This window comes from Pholcus phalangioides, unplaced genomic scaffold (genome assembly GCF_987345545.1).
Source record: "Pholcus phalangioides strain wild (caught in Gottingen) unplaced genomic scaffold, Ppha-v1.0 ptg000040l_1, whole genome shotgun sequence".
Classification (NCBI taxonomy): Eukaryota; Metazoa; Arthropoda; class Arachnida; order Araneae; family Pholcidae; genus Pholcus; species Pholcus phalangioides.
In genome coordinates, this window is record NW_028301626.1 from 518,350 (window position 1) to 544,279 (window position 25,930).

Consider the following 25,930-nt stretch of genomic DNA (forward strand, 5'->3'; position numbering starts at 1 on the left):
AAGCGAAATAGGATGCTGTGTTTGAAAATATGGCAAACTTGCTAGGAAGTCTGAATGACGTTTATGGCAACCCATGTGGAGGCTTTCTATCTCTAGGAGGTTCTGCTCAATCTTCATATACCACATCATCTTTGCCATAGAATCGCTAAAACCTATTCGTGCAAGCATATGAAAAAGTGTATGTATTACCTAACTAGAATAACCTTTTCCCTCTCAGAAAACCCCAGGTTTCCACTTTTGGTGGATTTGCATTAGGGAGAGAAAAATGCATTTTACTGCAAGGAGCAGGAAAACAAAATCATTAAAGAGGTAAAATTTTTAATACCACAATCAATGCGAATAAACAAGTCGAGTGGTTAAGGAACTAGCTTCTCACTGTGCAGGTCTGGGTTCGAATCCCGGTTCGGGCATGGATGTTTACTAACACTAACAAATTCCCTGGACGGATCATGCTGATCACTTGGGAATACGTGAGGATCACGTTATTATTATTTGAAAAAAAAATGCTCTATTTCGCGATCTAAGGCTACTTCCAAACTTCTTTGCTACGGATTTAGGAGGGGAGGGGAAGAATCCCCGTACGAGTTCTTTCAACGTCTCTAAGCTGTATATGACATCGAAATGTGTTGCCAATAATGTATAGATGAAGGAGGATAAACCTGATATCGAAGCAGCATCATGTTCGAAATGCTTCGTGGCAAAACGATTGTGAATTTAATTTGCTGGGTGATTCTTGGTGTGAATTCGACTTACGAAAGGTTTTCGAAACCGAATCTCGCCACAAGACGAGGATGGTTCATACTAGACACCGAAGGTCCTACCCAGATAGCCCAGTTTCTGCCCATCCTCGCAGAATTCTCATACTTCAATTTGTTTTGGGGTTACATACAATGGGGATATATCGTAGGATTTTAGCAAAACGATACCAATCAGAGTAGCACTCTTTAGAAAAATAAGTGCCGTTGATAGGTGAAAAAGGGACCGGGTGTAACCTTGTTCGGCTATTGAAGATAGTGCGAAGGTTTTTAACATCTGGCTGATACGAAAATGAATTTAGGAAAGAGAGAGAGTTCACACAACTGTGCCTTGCGGGGAATCGATCCATCACCTCCTAATCATGGAAGGCCTCTGCACTGTTTGCCATAAACGTGATTCACACTACCTAGCAAGTTTGCCACATTTTTAAACACAGCATCCTGTTTCGTTTTTTCTTATTTTGGCGTAGAATCTTCCTGTTTGGCTCACAAATACCGCATCGTGATTGGATGTGGGACATAGAAATCGCCAATTCTGAGCTCAATCATTTCTTTCCCGCACAACGATGGCACGAGCAGGGAATTATTTTCCCTGAATATTCTGAGGGAAAATGAACACTTACTGACATCAAAAGCATCGTGCGGAGGCCTTCTACCTCTATCAGGTGCTGATCGATCTCGGATCCTCTCATTAGCCGGTTGAGCGCCCTCGACCACTAGACTACAAAGGTAACGAATTTCAATCTTTCCTTAGAACTCGTGCGTACCGATTCATCATATGATAAGTCGCCATCTGGTGACAAGTGTCAGCAACTGAGAGCTTTGACCTGAATTAGGTCCGACGGTCTACGTGCGTTCCCGTTCAGTGCACACACGAGCTCTATAAAGAAAGATTTTCATTACCTTTGTAGTCTAATGGTCGAGGGCGCTCACCCGGCTAGTAAGAGGACATGATATCGATTCCTCCGCAAGAGGGCGGTTGTAATTCTCTCCTAAATTCATCTTCGCACCAGAAAAGCTTGTGGAAACCTTCGCGTGGATAGCGAAGAGCGACATCATCCTCGGATATTGAAGACAGTACCAACAATGGAACAGTACCAACAGTTACATCAAACAATAGCCGAATAAATCATTTCTCCATTGTTATATACCATCCTAAAACTACACACAGTGTCAACAATGGATCAGTAAGCTATATAAGGACCGATTCAAGCGTTATATAACACATAAATCTAACTAACGGCACTTGAGTAACAGAGGAGCTAAATACGATGCCTTTGTTTCTTCCCTAGTGGATGAGCAGTGTGAAATAGCACTATGTAAAGCAATGCAATGCAAGACACATTGGAAACGCGTCAAACAATCGTTTTTTGCGTGTTTCATATTGAGGGTGGAAGGTAGGGATGAAGATATGGTTGGGTTATTAAGGGAAGAAGTTCTGGCATCGGGCCAGAAAGGGGCTCAATGTCCATCGGACAAGCTTAAATGGTTCGCTATTCTACGGAAGTCCGATGGTCCGGGGTCCGAGCCCTAGGTTGCCGGCGGGTCGGAATTCGCGTCATATTCCCTATCGAGGCGGGGCTGGTAGTTCACTGGAGCTACTACAAGCGATTGACGACGGGTAGAAGAACAAGCCGCGTGTATTGTTCGTCTCGTTTTAAATCGTGTGGCTGCCAGTGAGTGACCAGCCGCAGATGGGCAGGGGGGAAGGCATTTTGGATGACGGTCTGAAGAGGCAGAAGTCTTTTGGCTTCTGGATCGTTGAAGATGTTAGGCTTGTACTAAATGGCCGCGCGGGTTCCCCATATTCAGGAATGGCTGTTGGCTCTCAAGAGAGGCCTGAGCCAACAGCCTTTTTTTTTTTTAGAAAGGCCTTTTCATAGCCGAATGAAGAGCGGCTAAGAAGAGCCGCTCTTCATTTGGCTGTGGACCGAATTCGAAAATTTAATGTTATTTATTGGTTGAGCATGTCCTCTGAAATTTTCGAAACCGTGGAATTGTTCTACAAATTAGGCTTCTAGTTTTTGCCTCTATTGTAAATTCGATTTTTTAGAAAATAAAAAATATTAATTTGGATTTTCGAATCCTACACCAGAGCATAGCCGTATAAAGAGCATCGTAGGCCCCCGGGGCCAAGTGATTTTTCTGAGGCCCTAACTGACAAACTTTCGAGAATTTCAAGGCTTCCCTCCTCTGTGGAGGGCCCCGGGCCATGCTCGGGTGGACCCACGCGTTAAGACGACTTTTCATCAGAGAACAGAAGAAAAGAAACTGATTCTAGATCGAATCATTTTTCGTGTAATTTGTGATTATTCAATCGTAAGAATTGCCAATTTCACAAAAGTTGCTCCGCATATTTGACAATGAAATTGTGTGTTAGGCAGTCAAACTGGTATCTTACGCACATGCGTACTTGAAAACTATTTGCTTTAAATGCTCATATCGCATGAAATATTCGAATGATTTCATTTCAAGTTCCAGTATAACGTCTATAAGTAGTATGTTGTCAAATTTCCTGTAAGTTTCTTAAAATTTGGGTGGGAAAACTTCCCTTGACATAAGCAGGGGGAAAAAACAGTAACGTGCGATGAAAATCTGAATCTTTAGAAGGGAAGGAACATTCATATCTTCGTGGAACTGCGTGTCGAGAAAATGTACACAAACATTGAAAACAGCAGGTAAAATATTTTGAGGGAAGGAAACGATTTCAGGGATCTCGGAACCTTAGTATTTTGGAGGCTCCTGGTAAAGGCGGCGTAAGCGAGGGTGCAACCGGGCGGCAGCATGAATTTCGGTTGGGCACTTTTATTATATTATATTATTACAATATATTCGTTTGCAGCTTTTTCTGATACAAAGGTGATCAAAAACAGTACATCATGTATAGCAGTGGTTGTCAACCCTTTTTTTGCCCATGCCCCCCCCCCTCAACTATTTCTCATCTCATAGCAGTATGTAAAGCTATTCAGTGCAAGACACATTGGAAACGCGAAACATGAGGCGTCAAACAATCGTTATCTGCGTGTTTCATATTGAGGGTGGAAGGTAGGGATGAAGATATGGTTGGGTTATTGAGGGAAGAAGTTCTGGCATCGGACCAGAAAGGGGCTCAATGTCCATCGGACAAGCTTAAATTGTTAGCTGTTCTACGCAAGTCCGATGGGGGGCCCTAGGTTGCCGGCGGGTCGGAATTCGCGTCATATTCCCTATCGAGGCGGGGCTGGTAGTTCACTGGAGCTACTACAAGCGATTGACGACGAGTAGAAGAACGAGCCGCGTGTATTGTTCGTCTCGTTTTTAATCGTGTGGCTGCCAGTGGGCGACCAGCCGCAGGGAGGAAGGCATTTTGGATGACGGCCTGAAGAGGCAGAAGTCTTTTGGCTTCTGGATCGTTGAAGATGTTAGGCTTGTGCTAAATCGCCGCGCGGGTTCCCCGTATGCAGGAATGGCTGTTGGCTCTCAAGAGACGCCTAAGCCGACAGCCTTTTTTTTTTTTAGAAAGGCCTTTTCATAGCCGAATTCGAAAATTTAATGTTATGTATTGATTGTGTGAACATGTCCTCTGAAATTTTCAAAACCAAGTAATTGTTCTACAAATTAGGCTTCTTGTTTTTTTGCCTCTATTGTAAATTCGATTTCTTTAGAAAATAAAAATAATTAATTTGGATTTTCGAATCCTACACCAGAGCATAGTCGTATAAAGAGCATCGTAGGCCCCCGGGGCCAAGTGATTTTTCTGAGGACCTAACTGACAAACTTTCGAGAATTTCAACCAATTCTTATTTTTTGTGGCTTCCTTCTTCTCTGGAGGCCCCCAGGCCGTGAATGGGTGGGCCCATGCGTTAAGACGGCACTTCATCAGAGAATATAAGAAAGGAAACGGATTCTGGATCGAATAATTTTTCGTGTAATTTGTGATTATTCAATCGTGAGAATTGCCAATTTCACAAAAGTTGCTCCGCATATTTGACAGTCAAATTGTGTTTGACAGTCAAACTGGTATCTTACGCACATGCGTACTTGAAAACTTTTTGCTTTAAATGCTCATATCTCATGAAATATTCGAATGATTTCATTTCAAGTTCCAGTATAACGTCTATAAGTATTATGACTTTGATATGCGAGTCGCTCGTCGATATCTGGTTGAGTTCGAGACCGGGTCCCTTTTGAACAAAATGCTCGCTAGATTAGATCATTTTACTGCCTGGTTACAAAATGTGGAGGCTATTTGGGGGCTATTACGTAAGCAGATTTTCAGCCATTTTTGACCTCTCCCCCCCCCCCTTGTCAAGCAACACAATATGCTGTGTTCAACGGCATATTGTATATATTGCATATATAGAAAAATATATATATATATATATATATTTTCACATAAAGCAATAACGAATAATCTTTAAGAAATTGTCCCTATAGTATCATGCCACTTTTTGCCACCGTTTTTTAATTGCCAACAAAAATATTTCGAACACACACTTTAAAATTTTCCATTGATGCCTTAGGCTGGGATTATACTATAAAAGTTTGATGAAATTCCTTTTATAAAACTTGAAAATTGCAACCAATAAAGCTCATACATTACATTCGAGCAAATGCAACCGATAATGTTATTGGTTTAATTTTCAAAATTTTACAAAAGAACTTTTAGAAAACTTTTATAGTGTAATCCCGGCCTTAGAAATATCTGTATTGCCAATTTCTCCCAAAATAAAATTTAAAATGGCTTCAAATCTTGTAATGTTCTCGTTTCCTACCCATAATGCCAAACAATCACGCACGAGTAATTTTTCGACCCATCCGAAGAAGTTAAATTGTTTTAGTCCGCAGGTTTCCGCAGCAGGTTTTTGAAAGTCCGGTGGCAGAGACCCTGGCGTTCATTCAGCAGGTTTTTGAAGTTTTAATTAGTCAAACATGTTAGCTATAACTTGTATATGGTCAGAGCACTCAATAACGCTTAATAATATACTAAAATCTTGAAAGAGAAATTAGGAAATAATCATTCATGAGATAAAATCCCTTTTACTTTACAAAGTAACGTCCACAGGATAGGGGCCATTCAAGTATTACGTAAGCAGATTTTCAGCCATTTTTGACCCCCCCCCCCGTCAGCAAAACACTGACCACCCTCCCCCCGTCAGCAGCTTAGAATATTTCATACCATCAAAAAGGGGTGGTTGATGATGTGGGCCAGTGTTTCTTAACCTTTTTCAGCTCATGGCCCCCCATGGATCACATTTTTTTCTCGTGGCCCCCCTGTCCTATCCAGGCCCCCCCCCTCTACCCTCATCAAAGAGGGAGTTCCAGGAGTCAAATTATATGGTAAAAAAATGGTCTGTGTAAAATACGGGACAATTTAACGAACCTGCACGATAACTCGACCCTCCCAACACATCAACCGTTGTTCTGGCGGCCCTCCATACTTAGCTGTAAATAACAGCTTACATATGAAAATCATAGCACCAGATCCCATATCCCCTCCCTCCATTATAGACATGAAGACCCGGGTCATACCCACACAGACCCAAGGGTTAAGATGCCCCTGGGACGGATCTGACGGATTCTGAAAGTAGTAATATTTTTCAACCATGTTTCATTTTTAAAGCTTTGCTTCTGATTTTCTCCCGTGGCCCCCTTAGAACATCCCAGGACCGCAAGGGGACCATATGGCCCCAGGTTGAGAACCACTGATATAGGCAACCTTCAAACCCACCCCCCCTCACCCCTTGTTATGAAGAGTCAGCAAATCCGAAACCCCTCCCCCCCTCGATGCTGACGTAATACTTGAATGACCCCTTTCGAATTGGAATCGCGTGAGTCGATCAACTGGGGAAAAAAACCCCCGTGTTGTGTGTGCTTGCGCCGATCAAACCCTCATTTCCGATCTCAAGGGAAGTTCAAGAGTTTTAAGGTAGAAAACTCTATCGCTGTGCTATCGAGTAAGCTGTATGATCTAAAAAAACCGATCTCCAGGGAAGAAACATCTTAATTTCCAACGGCTTGAGCGCGAATCGGCTTCCGAAACACCCGAAGATCCTTTACGATCACTATCATGTATACAGTCGAATCCCGTTATAACGAACTCCAAGAGAGACCGGAGAAATCACTTCGTTATAAAGGAATTACAGTTTTTTTGCATTGTTTCTACGTAAACTTATTTGGGGGATTATAAACGTGTTCGTTAAAACGAGATTTTCGTTATGTATATGTAGGGTGACCATACGTCCCGTATTTTCCGGGACAGTCGCGGCTTTTTAGTAAAAGTGTCCCGGTTTTTCCCGTATTTTACACGAATTACGGGATTCGCAGCTTACTTGAATTTTTATTCTTCATTGAAATCAAAGAATGAAATTATTTTCCCACTCATAAATTATGTTACGATAATTGCAATTATATAAATAAGAATATAAATCTCTCACATTTGTCTTGGTGAACGTTTTATTTCGTGTAATTCATTTAAATCCACTGCAATTTGCAATAATGCCTTATTTCTCGCCATTTTGACTTTTACGTAATTTCACCAATATTTGGCAATTTTGTTTACTTTTGGCGTCATTTTTTGGCCATAATTGGCAATGTCCCGTATTTCCCCGTATTTCGAATCTCAATTTCCCGTATTTCTTTTGAGGAAATATAGTCACCCTAGCTATATCGGTATTCGTTAAAACGGATTCGACTGTATATACTGTTTCTAGTTTTTGTAATTGCGTTTTTATTGAGGTTGCTGTAATTTTGAAGTATATGACATCCATATTTGTTATGGGCAACTTTTTCTCAGTCACCTCGTTGGGAATTTTGCTTGTTGTGGTGTTGTGTTTGTATTTATTAATTAAATATGAAGTAATTAAATGTTAGACCTACTTTTGTACAGTTGGATATTCATGCAAAATAACATTGATTTCAACTTTTTATTTATATCTTCTCAAACATGAAAATTAATGTTTCCGTATCGTCTTTTATTATTCAACTGCATAAATTCATACAGTTTAGGATGTTTTAAAATTAATTACAGTCCCGTATAAAGTATATCGAAGAAATTCCACAGCTTTAATTAAGCATTTTTTGAAGCAGAAACAGGCAGATGTGGATAACTTGAAGTTCGGGGGGAATCGGAATACCTAGCACCCCTTAAAAAGGAAAAAAATACAGGGTGTTTCAAAAAGATTCACCCGATTTGAAATGCATATATTACGAAAAATATTGAACATAGACACTTAAGATTAATTTTATATTACATGGCTAATCATAAAGTTTTTTTATGAACCAAATTAAAGGTGCTCAATATGTCCACCTTGGGATGCACGACATATGTCTATACGGTAGCCAAATTCGTCCCAAACATTCGCGAGTGTGTTTGCATCCACAGCTGCTGTTATGCGTATCTTCAGTTCGGCTAAATGTAACTGGAAGGGGGAGGCACATAAACGTAGTCTTTTATAAACCCCCCCCCCCCCCACAAGAAGAAATCGCATACTGTGAGGTCCGATGATCTTGGAGGCCAGTGATGTTTAACTGAATCGTCAGGTCCCGTAAGGCCGATCCATCGTTTAGGAATGCGATTGTTCAAAAAATTCTCGAACGTCCAAGCTCCAGTGTGGTGGTGGTGCCCCGTCCTGCTGGAAAATGAAGTCAGACGAATCGGTTTCTAACTGTGGGAAAAGCCAATCTTGAAAAACACTGAAGTGGCGGCCGGAGGAAGAGCGTTAGCGCTACCTGTCGGCAACTGCGTGAAGCTCGAGCGATTCCCCTCTTTATACCTATACATTATTCGATCAAACCGGACTAAAAGCTGAATAGTTATGATTTTTTTTTTAATCGGATGATTCTTTTTTGAAACACCCTGTATATTCATTTCTACGTTTCTTTAAATCTAGATTTGCTTCTTTCAAGAGTCGCCATATTGGTTAACTTAGACACGGTTTGTATGTCCCTTTAATAAATAGGGAGATATCACGTGATCCAAAATCCTCATTGAAGAGAACCCGGGCAGCGCCGGGTATTATAGCTAGGAACCAATAGTTTCGGAAAAAAATTTAGTAAAATGGGCAGCAGAGAGGCGATTGCGCAAATTACCGTAATCAACAAGGTAGCGGCGGGTGCACTCCGTTATGCAGGGGAATGACGTCACGCGTGACGTCAGCCAGCACCGGACTCCAGCGCCCCAAGAGACAGCGTCCCTTGATACATGGCTCTGGACTCGAATACCGTCGGGAGAATACGCTTTACATTTGAAGAGTATGCAAAATTTTTTGAACCTAAAATTTCTTTGAATAGTTGAAGGATGGAAACATTTCAGTGTGGAATACCGTTATTTTTCTGAATAATAGTTTGGGAAAACGGTACTAAGTTGTACTTTTGAGATTATAGCCAAGTTATTTTTTGCAACAAAACCATTAGCAACCAATCAATGTCCTTTGGCGTGCCGTGCCGCCCGTCTTTGGCGAGCTATTCCGAGTAATGGCAACGCCTCTTAAATAGGACATTCTATCTAATTTTGGGAATATATGTATTTTTTATGCATAATGATATGCAACGCTAAATGCCAAGAGGTTTCGGGATTTCACTGATCATGGATAATTGTGCCATTTTTTTTCCAAAGAAAATGATATAAACATACATACTTAATTGACCAATTAAGTATGTTTTAAGTTATAAGTGAGACTTATACGTAAATGATGAAGACTTTCACAAGCTCAATCCGCTTTAAATGGGCACAAGTCGTTTTAATTATAGAAATAGGTGGCACCCACACGAATATCGTTAATCTCGAAATCTGATCATTAATCAGGGTGTTTTTTTAATGCTTATTTCTATTAGGTGGTTCAGCTTGCCTTTTAGTTTTATTTTTCCATAGTACATTGACACTTTTGTTACTGCAAAGGATACGATCTCTAAGAAAAGGAGCCGCAAGGGCTAGAGTAAAGGCCGCTACACACAACTGTGATGTGACATGGTGGGATTCTGATTCGGGGGAATTCTGTGACGTGGCACGGGTTCACATCACGTCAGAGTAGTGTGTAGTATAGCCTCTAGGAATAGCTGAAATCATAGTTTCCCAACCTTTTTCGTCCGACGCCCCCAACTCAATCTAACCCATATCTTATGTTATACCCGTAGCTTCTACCTCCTCCCCCCGGGGGTGTTAACTCCCACGTTGGGAATCACTGGCTAAAATCCTTATCCAGTCGCCTTAGTGTGTAGAAGCCTCTAGAAAGCCAAATATGTGATGACTGGGGTGAATAGCCAAGGCTGCCGAAATTGGCATACTACGGCAAAAGAAGCGGGGGCGGCTCGGGTGCAAAGCCTCATGTGCAGCACCTAAAGACGGCTCTTACGGAAGGCCGACAGAGATTCAGCCTAAGGGACCGTGGGATAAACGTGGTTTTGTTTTTCTTTTTCCAGTACAAAGCTGCTCACCATTGTTTAAAGTAAAATATATCGACCATACGTCCCGCTTTTAAAGAAATCGCCTATAAAAACTTAAACTTCATTACAGCTTTTATAGATGAGCCATCATTACCAAGAAAAGGAGTGGGGGGGGGGGGCGCCTTGAGGAAAAAATCTATACCCGTGTGGGACTTATTTTTAGTACCACTGCCCACGTACTCTTTGGTCGACAAAACTTTTTTTTCCCTCACCCATTCACGGATTTGACGGCGCCCCCCCCCCCCCGTCCTAGAATGGCGACCCATGTGGTGGCACGGCTTAGAAGCCACCCCTGATCATTACTTACGCTTGTCCAATGAAGAGCAAGTGCAACGAGGCAACTTTTATTGAGGAATTTATTTCAAATAGCTTTCTGGTGCTCCTCAGACTGGACAAGTGGGAACAGATGGATTCGCCACCTGCGGTGTATTCAAATACTGCCGCCCTTTATCCGTTCGAATTTCATATTATTTATTGACCACCAATCACTAAAATTTGCCGCCCCTGTGGACATGGTGCCATGTGCACAAGGTATCGTTAAGCCCCCGTTTAGGGCCCCCCCCCTTCCCGTAAGGGGGGGGGCGGTAATGCGGAAGCGCGTGTAATGCTCTTCCGAGTAAGAAGCCGAATCTTTCCTTTATTTTGACTGTTCCGGAAAATTTACCGGGTGGGAGCACCAAAATGCGCTTGGCGTTTAAACATTTTAACTTGTGCCATAGAACATTCTGGTATCACTAAAGTTTCACACTGCGAATGCCTGCAAAATATTTCAATTGCAATTGCAAAAGTCATTCAATTGCCAGTTTCCCATTCTGATTTCGATAAGCAATGCACTGCCATCATAAATACAACAGAATACTCGATGCACCGCAATACATACGTGATACACCACTATATGCAATGCACCACCATATCAGCAATACAGCAAATTAAGTAGTGATTCACTACTTAATTGATACGGTGTATCACAACACGCAAAGCACCACTATCGGCAATAAAGCACAATATTCAATCCACCACTATATGCAGTGCACCACAATATAGGACAAAACGCAATGTACCACCATCGGCAATGCAGCAATAAGCAATGCACCACTATATGCAATGCAGCAATAAGCAATGCACCACAATAAGCAATACAGAACAATAGCAATAACCACTGCATTAGATTAAGCAATACAGCACAATAGCAATAACCACTGCATTAGATTAAGCAATACATTACAATACGCAATGCATTACAATAAGCAATACAACACAATACGGAATAAGCAATACAGCATACCACATTATAATAAGCAATACAGCATGCAATGCACTACAATACGTGATGCATAACAATACGCAATGCACCACAATAAGGCCTACAGCACAATAAGCAGTACGCACGGCATTATAATAAGCAATACGGAACACGATGTACTACGTAATGCATACAATACGCAAAGCATCACAATCAGCGGTGAACCACAATACGCAATGAAACACAATCAGCGGTGCACCACAATACAATGCGCATACTGCATTGATGCATAACAATATGCAATGTACCACATTCACCATATTGCAGTGCACCACAATACAATGCGCATACTGCATTGATGCATAACAATACGCAATGTACCACATTCACCATATTGCAGTGCACCACATTCACCATATTGCAGTGCACCACATTCACCATATTGCAGTGCACCACATTCACCATATTGCAGTGCACCACAGTAAGCAGTAGGCACGATATTATAATAAGCAATACGGCACACGATGTACGTACAACACGCAATGCAGCACAAAACGCAATACACCACAATACGCAATACGTACTGCATTATAATAAGCAATACAGTACGCGATGCACAAACACAATCAGCGGTGCACCACAATACAATGCGCATACTGCATTGATGCATAACAATACGCAATGCACCACATTCACCACATTGCAGTGCAGCACGTTCACAATATTGCAGTGCACGTAATATGGTGCAACACGTAATTATTATTACACCATATTGCAACACATAATGCATAACAATACGCAATAAAGCACTATACATCGCAATAAAGCCCCACAACACGCCATAACCACTGAAACGCAATAAGCAAGCGATGCACTATAATCAGCAATGCACAACTATTTGCAGTACACCACAATAAGCAATACAACCCAATATGCAATGCGCCACAATACGCAATAAGCACTGCATTGAAATACAGCACGCGATACACTATAATGCAATTAGCAACGCACCACAATCAGCAATGCACCACAATACATATAAGTATATGCAATACAGTACAATACGCAATGCATCACATAAGCAAAGCACATGATAAGCAATGCATTAGAGTAAGCAATACGGCACGTGATGCATTACAATACATAATGCACCAAAAATAGCAATGTACCACTATTGCCCCGCGATACAGCATAAAACGTAATGCACCACAATACGCGATGTATCGCAATAAGCGAAGCACCATAATATACGCAAAAAGCACTGTATGACAGTAAGCAATATATCACGCGATGCGCTGCAATTCGCAATGCACCACAATAAGCAATACAGCATAATACGCAATGCTACACCATCAGTGATTCGGTGCAATGCACCATTTTAGGCAATGCAGCACAATAAGTAGTGCAGCCTTATATTAAGGGCACCACAAAAAACAATGCACCACTATATCAGGGCACCACATTAAGTAGTGCAGCCTTATATTAAGGGCACCACAAAAAACAATGCACCACTATATCAGGGCACTGGCCCTGATGTGGTTAAGCAATACGGCACAATACTTAATGCAACTCCATCGGCTTATTGCACCACCATCGGCAATACAGCACAATAATTAGGGCACCACCATATTCAAAGCACCGCAATAAGCAATGCACCACTATATTCAGTGCACCACATTAAACACAATACGCAATACACCACAATAAGCAAAACAACACAATGCGTAATTTACCCCCATCGGCAATACAGCAGAATAACAAATACACCGCCACCGTATTCAACACAGCACAATAAGCAATGCACCACAATACGCAATGAATCATTCCGTGCACCGCCCAGGCTCTATCGACCATTGTCAATTTTAACCATTGCCCGGATGAGGGGGCTGGGCGATCGCAATGAATCACAATACACCATAAGCATTGCATTAGAATAAGCAATATGGCACGTGATTCACTAAAATACGTAATGCATAACAATGCGCAATTGGCCAATATTTACAGTGCACCAGAATAAGCAATGCAACACAATACCTCATGCACCGCAATACCGCATAATATGCGATGCACGCACTAAACAAAGCATCATAATACGCAATGAGCCATAATAAGCCATAATCACTGCATTACAATAAGCAATACAGCACTCAGTGCACTACAACACGTAAAGCATCACAATTAGTAATGTAGTAATGTGTGTAATCAGTAATATTGTACACCACAAATAAGCAATGCAGTATAGTATGCGATGCATCGCAATAAGCAAAGCACAATAAAAAGCCCTATAGTACGCAATGCACCACAATACGCATTAAACGCGGCATTACAATACAGCACGCGATGCACTACAATATGCAATGCACCGCAATCAGTAATGCACCATTATTTTTGCAGTGCCACAATAAGCAATGAATGCAGCACAATGCGCAATGAGAAGCAAGTATTCATCCTCGACTCAAAGTGAAACTTGTCAATTTCCCCATGAAGAGATCTGTCCAATGCCCCGCCCTGGGTACCCGGACCCTGTGTGTTGGGAGCATTGGTGATGTATACATACCTCTGGGTACATGCACAAAACTCGATCCCTACAGGTCAAGCGGTTCCCGATGTCCTCAAGAGTTAAATGAATACTTGACCCAAAATCGTAACCGACTTCCGTAACACAAAAACGTAACAGATTTCCGTCACTCATTTTTGTGACATGAAATCGTCACTAATTTCGGTTGCTTAGAAACGGGCCCTTTTCGAGTTTGTGATTTTATATTATAGAGTAGATATCCCGGGGTCCCAGAGCTGGAGCCCTCTCAGCCATACCATTGTGGCGTAATTTCACGTGAATTTTTACTATTGGAAATTTTGAAAATGTTTATATTGACTACAGCTTAAGTTCTCGCCCCTTGTAACCTGCCGCCAGGGTGCCCCGCACCCCTGGCACTCTAGTTTGAGTCACCCCTGGAAAGAAGTGCACACACACACGAAGACCATGCCTGAGTTAAAGACAGTAGCAGCTGAGGCTTGACAAGTGATATCACTGGTACTTTTCTAATCACTGGTACGTCTAATCGTTAAAAACAAAGCGGGGTAGGGAACAGTGATCGGCCATAGCGATAATCGTGTGCGGGAAACTCACCGACAAAGTGAGATGGTGGGTGAGCGGGGGGTGGGGGTAAGCCAGTTAGCAAGTAAGTGACTGATCAAGTGAGTCAGAAGTTGGGGGAAAATAAATTTAACCCTTTCACCGACAATCCCGAGATATCTCGTCAAACTTGATCTGCTCGAAAATCTCGGCCCCAAAATATACCGGCTTCTTAAAACGCGTTCAAGTTGTTTTTACAGTAAAACATGTTTTCCATCCCTCCTCCAATCAACTGCCAGTGGGCGGAGTATGTTCTTTTGTTCAAGGTTATACAACCTCTGACAATAAAGTTCGGTGAATAGTCCTGTAACATTAACGTAGATGAAATGTTAACGAAAGTTACCTTACTGTCCTTCGAAATAGTCACCTCCCATTACTATGCACCGCTGAGATCTCCTATACATGTCCTGGAAACTCTGCAAGAAGTCTTCTTTTGGGATGGAGTTCAAAAGCCTCGTCACGTTTCGTTGGATGTCAGGAATATCGTCAAATCTCTTTCCTTTCAAAGCGAGTTTGAGTCGTGGGAATAGGAAGAAGTCTGGAAGATTGAGATCTGGCGAGTATGGTGGATGTTCAATTTGCACCAACCCCTTTTTTGCCAGGATGTTTGATGATATTGGCTGTGTGAGGGCGAGCATTGTCATGAACAAGAGACCATGAACCTTGTTGTGCGTATTGAGGTCGTACCCTGCGTAGACGTTTCATGAAACGGGTCAAAGTTTCAATGTACCTTGCAACATTCATCGTCGTTCCCTCAGGTAGAAATTCCTTCTGGATTTTCCTGTTCTCAGTTAAGAACCAACGCACTCAACAAGCACTTTGTAAAACAAGTCTTTCACGGAACACAAACGACGCTCAACTGAACAACGGTGGCGGCAGATGGTCAACACCTGCCGCTACGCATGTGCAGCGTTTTGCTTCGCCAGTGTTGCCAGATCGGCCGTTCTGACTTCATTCACCGAACTTTATTGTCAGAGGTTGTATAAGACAAGTAGTGAGAAAAAATTCATGTTTTTCCAGTACCTCTTACAGATAGATCTATCTGTTTGTTTTCCTTGCCTTTCCATCCCTTGCTTTCAAACGTGTTAAAAATTTCTTTGAATTAAAACTAGACAAAGTTTAAATTTGAAAATGGCAGTTCAAATCGCATTGAAGGGAATCAAGAATTTCACTTACTGGTTCCGTCTGTACCGCACGTACCATTTGCACGTAGGCTGTGAGCCACGTGAGTTGGAAGATTATCGCCCGTGAACGACGTCGCCGTTTCGCTCTCGTGGGCTTCTCTGACCAATGGCCTCAGCATGAAGAATTCTTCCTCAGTCGCTACAATCCCAGACTGAACAGAGAGAGAATGGACAGTAACATTGAAAACAAGTTAAATCACCAAAACCACAAAAATATTTTCAACACAACGAACATTTCAATCATTCCAGCCAACCACTCACTGACAATTTAGTTGTTAGGTGGCAGCACCTACAAAACGACAGAGAAGAGCATTAGCAAACGTTTTCTTCCCTTTTAATATTTACGCATGATTAATGAGTTTGTCCGCTTTATGTTCTGGGGCCGCAATGATTATTGCATAACGAAAATGATTCCTTCTAGCACTTGGGTGTGGCTTCCCTTTCGAATATTCCCACCGAACGAATCCATCCTTTACTGGCCATCCTCTCGTGAATAAACGCCATTTTCACGTGATCTATTTGAACTGGAGGAGGAGGGGACGGTCATTAGTCCTCACAAAACGAAAAAAATCGAAGCTGATGGTATTGCTGACCTACATAAGCACTGAGTGACCTCTCTGCGTGACACATTAACATCTTCCGATGGGCGGAATACAAAGGGAAGTGACATCGTTAGTGTGATCTGCACCGGAAAAATTCTCTTTCGATACCTTTTGGGATGGCTTCTTTTTTTTCTAAACAGGCACATTTTTAATTTTTTACATACACATTGACATCCTTGCGCAAAAAAATAGACTCCATTCAAGATAGTGATAACAGGGGAAAGGAGCCAAGGGTATGTAATCGCTAGAAAATGAAGTCAAGGGTATTTGATCGCTAGAGTAAGAAAGCCAAGAAGAATGTGTTCACAAGGACAAGAGAGCCAAGGTTATGTGATTCCTAGGTCAAGAGTGTTTAGTCGTTAAAGGCAAGGAAACCAAGTGTGTATGAGCGGCTAGTGCAAAAATACAAGGGTATATGGTGGCTAAGGCAAGGAGCCAAGGATATGTGATAACTTGTATAATGAATTCAAGAGTATCTGATGGCTAGTGGCGAGTAACAAGAGTATATAATCGCTTGGGCAAAAAAGCCAAGAATATCTAATGGCTGAGTGGTAAGGAGAGAGGATGCGCGCGCGCCTGCAGATCACACTTGGCGGATGTGATCTGCAGGCATGTGAGCTAATGGCATGTAATCTCTAACCAAGGGAACCAATGGTATGTGATCACTAGAGGCAAATAGCTAAGGGTTTGCCATGGATATGTGCAAATAGCCAAAGGTATGAGATGATTAAGAGAATATGCAAGGCAAGGGTACGTGATGGTTAAGGGAAAGAGCCAAGGGTATGTGATCGCTAGGGCAAGAAAGGAAAGTGTGTATGACAGCTAGGGCGAAGAGTGGCGAATGCCAAAAGTTTGATAATTATTGCCAACGACGGCACCAAATACAGCCACAGCCGCAACTAGAAACGAAAATTTGCTGTGTCGTCCGGGTCAGCATCCATTTTGGTGCCCTTCTCCCCACCGTGATTTTGAACAGAAAAGCAGTGAAAAATCACCGCCCTCCCCCGTCCAGCACACTCTAACTAAGAGTCGCGGGCCGAGTATTAACACGTATATGTCGTGCAATGTGATACTTCAAACATTAATAACGTCTTACCTGGATTCGGTTCGAGTCACAGACAGAAACGGCAACGTGACCAGCAGGATGCGTCACTATGTAACCAGTGTAGTGCATGCAAGACTTTTCCGGTGGAGTGACGTCTTCCCCAAAGACGGTGACTTCGGACAGTAATGGATGCCAGAGGTCCTTCTCGTGCAACTCCACGTACCAGCTGCGATGCGGGAATCTAATGACCAGCAAACGGGTGCCGTTTTCCAGAGGATGCAGCGAGCACCTCACCGATATTCGATCTGTGTCAAATTATGCTCAAATGAAATAAAATAAATTCATGCATATATCTATCATAACATGCTACCAGGGCCGTACCTAGCCATTCTTGTGCCCTGTGCAAGAATTTGAAATTAGGCCCCTTCTGTGCCCACCTCCATCCAAGCGGGCCCTGTGCGGATTCACCGGCCTAGTTACGGCCTTGAATGCTACAAATATTTACAAGGGCTTTCATGGTCGTCGCCAAAATAGGGACTGTATAGAACAGGGTGCACAACCTTCTCGGATCCCTGTCCAGATATACGGTAATTCTACCACTCGCGGGCCAGAAACTTGTACACCATATGAGTGAAATTAGTTGCTCTAATAGATTAGTGCTCTAATTATTTTTTTTTTTTTTGCATTTGAATAATGGGGCGTCAAGTGCTTATATAATCGCTTCCCCATACAGTCAGGCCATATAACATATGTGAATGAATGAATAACGCCATAATAAAATGACAGTAGAAAAGGTCGATTTACATATTGCTTAAGGTAATAGAATTTGTATAGGGTGTATCGAAGTTTTGATTGCATGTGTTTTCCATTTTGGGTTGTTATCTATATGTACACCAAGATACTTTAATGAAGATACTTGTTCTAAAGCTGAGCATGTGCACGAAAAGTTATATGGGCAATTTTGGCTATGAAAAATAATATTTTATCTAATCTCTCTGCATTGTTATGCAAAGAAAAGCTCGTAAATTTTGTTTTCGATATATTAATTTCAAGATTATTTGCAGAAAACCAATCGCGAACTTTAATTAAGTCATGATTTATGGTGTTTGTTAAAGATTGATGATCTATTGCTGAATAAAGTAATGCAGTGTCATCAGCGAATGTTTTTCTTCTCTTCATGGACATCGGAGTACTAATGTATTTGCCACATTTAACTCTTTGGATCCTGTTCTTAAAGGTATGATTTAAATAGGCTATGTGCGTTACCTCTAATTCCATACAGTTGAAGTTTATTAAGTAAAATGTTATGGTCAATGCTATCGAAACATTTTCGTATATCCAGGAAGATAGCTATTGTTTTCTTTGATTTGTCTATATTATCAACAATACAGTTACTAAATTCAAGAGGAAGAAACCCATGTATGTTGTTTGAAAAGAAATTATGCACATTTAAATATGAAAAAATGTCTGTCTCTCATAATTGTTTCCATAATTTTTGATGCTGTACAAAGAACTGAAACGGGTCTATAATAGTTCAAGTCATTTTTGTCGCCTGCTATGAAGATTGGGATTATGACGGCATGTTTTAATGAATCCGGAAAAATTCCATTTTCCAAACTATCATTGATAAGTCTGGAAAATATACGTAGAACATTATCCGGAATATGTTTCGAAACTTTTGCATTAATTGAATCAGAAGATGTAACTAAAGTTTTTAAATTATTTATGATTTTTTTTTAACTTCAGCAATATCTGAGGGAAAGAGAAAAATTGAGTTATTGATGTTTTGAATGTATTGTTCATGCGCAGAAGGAAAACAGAAACGCGTAGCGTGATTATGTAACACATTTCTGCTGACGCGAAATGATCCAGTTTGGTTCACGCGGTGCAAAAAACCTATTCTTAAGCCGGGTTTTCCTAGGAGCAGGTTTTCTTTGCGTGGCCGCCTGCTACGCGAATCGCCCAGCGCGACACGCCGTCCACTCACCAATAGGAAAAGTGGTACAACTGTTTTCCTACGGAGTTGCAACACTTGCCACGCCTACGTTTTACGTTCGGGCGTGATTTGCCGAACGCTTCTGGAGGAATCAAATGCGTTTTGCACCGCGCGTTTCGCCGATCTTCTCAGAACAGAGTGATCGAGTGGACATTGTCAGTGAGTGAGTAAATGACTTAAATTGATAAAAATTCATCATCGGGGGGCAATGAGCTAAAATCGCGTGAGCGACCGTAGCCTGGTCGTGCTCGGTCTGTTCTGCTCTGTTCCGTATTTACTTTTAGTGAAGTGCTGTTGTTGTACTCTCGACCACCTTTGCTATTGCGATTCGACCGCACATTATAAGACCAAAAATGCTTGTTTAGGAGGTCTTATCACCTGTTAAAGTTTGTCCCATGAATTTAGAATCACCCTGTATACATTTATTGCACATGGGATCGTGAACATTCTTGGTAAGTGAGCGAATCAAAGATCTGAATCTAGGGAACCAGCTCTAGCATGTAGAGGGGAGGGGGGGGGAAAGGGTGGGATGCCCAGTTAACTCCGGGTTGCACGCAAGTTCTAAGGTGAACTGCCTAAAAATTCACCATTTGTTTCACTTTTTGAGGAACCATTAAGTTTTCAATTTATATATTCTTGCACATATAATTTATGTGCAAAACATAATACAATAATTCATTGTAATAATTAACATATAGTTCGAAAGAGTCATAATCACCTGCTTCGTAAGATGATAATTCGTTGCCTTCGTCTACCCTTTGTGCGGCAGGAAATCCTTGGGCAGACACTAATCCCTACACGAGTGCAGAAATAACATTACATTAATAATTATACCGGGTGTTAAATATCATTTGACTCACTTTAAATACGTAGGAAGCTTGCGCACCTCAGATGTACGTATTTACACCTAAGAATGCAAACTAGAGAGTATCATTTGAAATTGCGTAGGAGGCTTGTGCGCACAGCTAGAAATGCGTCGCGGGTTCCTTAATTAAGTGATCCGAAACAGCACCACGGCTTACTTAGCGATTTATAAATGTTCCACGGGCCACTTGAGTGATGTGGAACTGCACCGGGTGTCGCTTAAGTGATCTGAGAATGCACCGCGGGTCACTTAAGTGATGCAGAACCTCACCGTGGATCACTTAAATTATTAAGCGTGGGGCCACATAAGTGCTCTGGAACTGTTCCACGGGCCACTCGAGTAGTCCATAGGAATAGTAAAGTGGGAGTGTGTGTCTGGTTTTTCCTGGATCAACTCGAGTGCTTTAAAACCGTGCCGTCGGTCACTCGAGTAATCTGTAAATATGCCGAGGATCACTCAAGTCATCTGAAACAGTACCACACACACCCCCTAGCGAAGTTATTACACAAATGTGCAGCGGAAGTCTAGCGTGCGTCCTAGAAATACGTGGGAGATAATTTTGCTGATAACTTTACACCTACCCGCTGAATGGTCATCGCGTCCTGCAGGAGTCACGCGTCCGACTGGTAGAGAACCATCGTTCTCACGTGATGGTTTTCAAAAGATTGGAACTGAGACCCTTAGGGTCTGTAAGAGTGGGTCAGCAGAATACATCGTGCACTGTTTGATAGATGACGCAATCGTCTGCAAAGAGGTCTGATATGGCAATTGATGGAATTGAGATCGTTTATATAAATCTTAGATAATAATAGCGAGAGGACCGAACCCTGGACCGTGCCAATCTTAACCTGGGAAGTTCTGGTTTCTCTTTTTCTTTCCTTGAAGGAGACAAACGGACTGCGATTGGTGAGTAAGGCTTCCACCCAAAGCTGCATTAAGAGTTTCAGACAAAGGAGATCTTTCAAGCGGCTTTGCTTCCACCCATTTAAGCAGTGATGAACACATAGGCCAAGGTTTTGGAGTTTAAGTAGAAGTTTAAGTGGAATTAAATTAGAAGTGTGTGTCGAAGCAGAGATGTCTGATGTGACAGGTGGAGTTTTTAAGGTTTCGACGAAGGAAATAAAAAAAGAGTTTTTGGAGACTCCATGAAAGATGTAATCAACATGGAGGCCCCAACAGAGGTGGTTGCGTTTCGGTTGCTATTAATCTATTTTGGCTGACTTTACCTTTGCGTAATGCTTTGTTTTAATTTTTCTTCAAGTTATGAGCCACCTCGTTGGGCATTTTGCCTGTTGTGGCGTTGTATTTGTATTTGTATAATTTTCGTACAAAATATTTTTTTTAGCAGCAATTGTTTCTGAGAACTTCCAAACTAAAACTAGAACTTAAAACTATTCCATCTCGTCTCAGGTTTTTCTCATTTCCTGAAGACCCATTAACAGCTGTAATTTTTACGTATACCCTCATGGACTAGTTCCAGTTTTCTTGGACCTGTTTCTTACCATGTCTCGAAATTAAAGTCAAGTCACGACTTCTAAATTCCTCGTCGTTTTAAACAGCTGATCTGATTTTCTTGTTGTCTTGATACGCCCATGATCTGACTTGAGGAAGGTGCTTAGTGCCAAAATTTTTCCACTTTCTCTATTTTTCATGTATCTACACTCACTTACACAAATACTCACCACACTCTATCAACCATACAGATCACAATTTTCTCTCTTCACCCAGCTCGTACGGAGCCGGATTCAACCGAGGGAATTAACCACTTCACGATCAAAGGACGTAATACTGCGTCCAAACGCCAGTGCAATGAATTCAAACAAAAGTCTATCTGTTTTCTTTCCTCTCTCCTGATAATCCCGAAGCTTTGTTGCAACCTTAGTTGTTTTTTTTTTTATTACTTTTGGTTTTTTTTTATACCCCGATAGTGATTTTTTTCCTCAGATATAGGCTGACCATATTTTCTTGAGGAAAAATACGGGAAATTGGGCTTGGAAATACGCGAAAATACGGGACATTGGCAATCATCGCCAAAAATGATGCCAAAAGTAAGCGAATTCGCCAATTCATGCTAAAATCAGAAAAGTCGCCAAAACAAGCGCCACTTCAAATTTCAGTGAATTAAAAAAGCAACAACAAATGTTTAAGATGAATATTCCTGTTTGTAGCCGTAATTATCGTTATGCAATTCATTTTTTCCTCCCCTTTTTCTAATGTGCGGTTAGGTTAGGACACAAGGTTACAATATTTATTGCCGATTCGTCAAATACATCCGAGTTTCTTGCCAATTCTCTTGTAAAAACGAAGGGCTGAGGAAGACGAAGACGCTTCGGCACTCCCTCAGAAAATGCAGTCTACTCAGTCAGTCAGTCAGTTTAATTATGTACAGTCGGATCCCGTTTTAACGAATACCGTTATAGCGAAAATCTCGCTTCAGCGAACAATTTTCTAATATCCCAGATGAGTTTACGTAGGAACAACGATAAAACCTGGAATTCCTTTGTAACGAAATTCCGTTACAACGAAGTGATTTCTACGGTCTCTTGGAGTTCGTTATAACGGGATTTGACTGTATGTCAAAGCCCTAAATTGACCAATTCGCGAAGTGGCCGGCCAGATCGTGAATTGCCCAATTTCGTGGTACTTGGCCAATGTCTAAGTATCGGGTTTTGGCCAGCCAGTTCACGAAGCGGCCGGAGATCCCCGGATTGCATTTATTTATCCATCATCTTTTCCGGTTGTCTCGCACCATATGTCACTATTGTCTCACAACGGTCATCAATCTCCTCTATCGTCTCTCACGCACCAATGACCTACCTGACGGATTATTCCGACACGGCTACACCAACTGCGCCAAATTGTAATGAAAAGGAAAAAGGCAAAAAAAATTACGTATCAACAGATTGGATATTTCCGGTGGCATTCATTCATTTCGGGAGCCGGATACAAAATCTGGTGAAAACCTGTGACTTCCGGTTTCATCGTCCAGTTCTTTCCCTCTCACGTGAGAGTATTGGCATTAATACCGTATTTTGTTTAACACGTTACGGTAAATGTGTTAAATCGGTTATTATGCATGCTTACCAATCGTCATCTTGGTAAGTTCGATAAATTTATCACTTCCACCGACGAAAATGCATAATACACTAAAGCGCCGTTGGGAAATTTGATAAATACTGAAAACATTATCACTTTTACCGACGATTATGCATAATAACCAAGTGTCGTCGGTAAATTTGGGAGATACTTGAAATTTTTCGCCTTCATCTGTGATTATGGGTAATACCCTAGCTATTATTATTATTGGTGAATTTTATAAATATGAAAAAAAATTCTATACGAGTCGAGTATGCATGATGAGGAATTCCCCCCCCCCCGACTTAGTGGGACCCCGATATTATGATGACAAATTTTACTATCGTACCCCGATATTATGATACAATACATGAATGAATTATCATGTATAGTATACCAACCTTACCAACGACGCGACGCTTGGCTATTATGCATAATAATCGGTGAGAGTGATAATTTTTTTAGTACTTATTAAATTTGCCAACCACGCTTGGGTACTATGCATAATCGCCAGTAAAAATGATGAATTTAGGGATATTTATCAAAGTTAACCGACGACACTTGGGTATTGTGCGTAATCGCCGGCAAAAGTGAAGAATTTATGAAACTTACCAAAATGCTTGACGATTATGCATAGTAACAGGTTATCATGTATAATAACCTGATTTATCACATTTACCGTAACATATACACACAGGAATGGCTCTAGCTCACCTGCCACCCCTAAAGACGACCTTGGTGGGAGGCTGAAAGGACTTTTGCCAAAAAGACTGGTATAAGCCAAATTTTTTTAGCCGTCTGCAGCCGCACATCCACGGTTAACCAGCAAAATGTACTTGACCGTACATCCCGCTTTTACAGAAACCGTCCCATTTTTTTTTTCCAGATTAATTTTACCGTTCTCAACTGTACCACGTGAGTTTTTCTCCCATTTGTGTTCTTACTGTTGAGCCATCATATTTTCCCATCCTTTTAGGATTGAATTTTTCAATTAATCGAAATTTTTTACAATAGGGTTGAGCTTTGCTAACGCCAAAATGCCTACTACAAGGTTCCCAGGGCGGAAATTAGGGAAATGTGAGCGGTTTCTAGGTTTCCAAGCCCTGGACAAGTGAGAACCCAAAGTCATTCTTTGCGTTTATTTGACAGCTCCCGATAAATTCCGGCTGAGGCTGAACCTTGTCAGTCCCAACCTAGGGATTAGAGAGGATTCTCATCGGGGTTTTTTTCACACAATAAATTTGTAAATAAATAAATAAATAATAATTATAATAAATAAATTTACTATAGAGAGGGCCGTGGAAAATCTGACCTTAAGAAACGCCAAAGATTAAAGCCTAAGGGCCCCCTACTGCAGGTGGCCGAACTAAAATTCGAATGTCATTGACAACTTTACTTGACTTCGACAATTTCACCTGCCCGGGTGTAAAATCTCATGTGCCACCCCTAAAGACGACCCTGGTGGGAGACCATAGTACAAGAAATGCGACGCCTGCGCCGCTCGCAAAGGTCCTTCGAAACGCACCCCGGGCCGGGTTATCGGTCCATTTTACGGTCGAATTTTTAGGTATCAAAGAAATCCATTGAGCACATGCTATAGAGTAATTTTAAAGGTTAATTTAATGACGATAGGTAGTTTTTCCTGTTGATAAAATTAATAATAGGTTGCTAAATATGAAATAAAAATGGAAATTATTTATCAAAATATTATCATATAATTACATAAAAAATTAAATTATTATAGTGCAGGCGCCAAAGTTTGCGTATGCAAAATATGGGCAACTTCGAATTCTTAATACTAAGACCCCTAAATAAATAATGAAGAAAATCATGTTGCCGGCAGCTGGGATGGTCTATTTCAGTGGTTCTCAACCGGGGGCCATATAGCCCCTTAGTGGTAGTGGGATACTTCAAGGGGCCACGGAAGAAAATGGAGAAAGGGGCCATGACAGGTGATTTGGAGGTCTGCAGAGAGCTGAGAAGAAAAATTAATGTGTGAAGAAATAGAACTTTTCTATTAGTGACTATACACTTACAGAATCCAACAAAACCACCCATAAAACCAGGGCCGTCTTAGGGCATGGAGCCACCCGGGCCTCACCGCCTACATTTTACAGCAGGTTCCCTAGGATGGGGTTTCTTGCATGCCCCCGACTAGATTTTTCACAGAACCCCCCCCCCTATTAAAATTAGAGTGAAAAACAAAAAAATGATGAAAACCATATCAGGCCCCAGGCTGCAGTGCTGTCAGTCCCACTCTTGTGAGAGATCATGCCCTGGGGTCTCATGTTCATAAGTGACCCCACCCCTCATGATATTTTATATAGTATAATAAATTTTCAAAATAAGTAGGAAATATGTAGACTGTTTATTTCCGGCTAAGTATGGGACTACCATAGCATCACTTTGCCTAGGGGGGCACATGATGTTGAGACGGTCCTGAATAGACCTCGGATTAGCGGGAAGCTCAATAAATTCTAGGCCAGTGGTTTGGAGGCCAATCTTATTTGCAAAATTCTCGTTCAATAAAAATTCACTGAAAAAATCAATTCAAAACATATAAAGAACATTGCTTCTAGATGAATGTTGGAGACTCTGGGTAAAAC

At 41.5% G+C, this 25,930-nt stretch overlaps 1 protein-coding gene across 1 annotated transcript in view; it reads right to left on the reverse strand.

Annotated features, from left to right (window-relative positions):
• The window catches only part of LOC149065234 (A disintegrin and metalloproteinase with thrombospondin motifs adt-1-like), a 130,658-nt gene that overhangs the window by 99,019 nt on the left and 5,709 nt on the right, over positions 1–25,930 (reverse strand). Inside the window, exons 2-4 of the mRNA XM_089254203.1 lie at positions 20,103–20,178; positions 17,440–17,693; positions 15,734–15,893 (exon numbers count right to left, since the gene is read on the reverse strand). Coding sequence (XP_089110329.1) covers positions 15,734–15,893; positions 17,440–17,693; positions 20,103–20,178 — 490 coding nt within the window. The remainder of the gene's footprint in view (positions 1–15,733; positions 15,894–17,439; positions 17,694–20,102; positions 20,179–25,930) is intronic.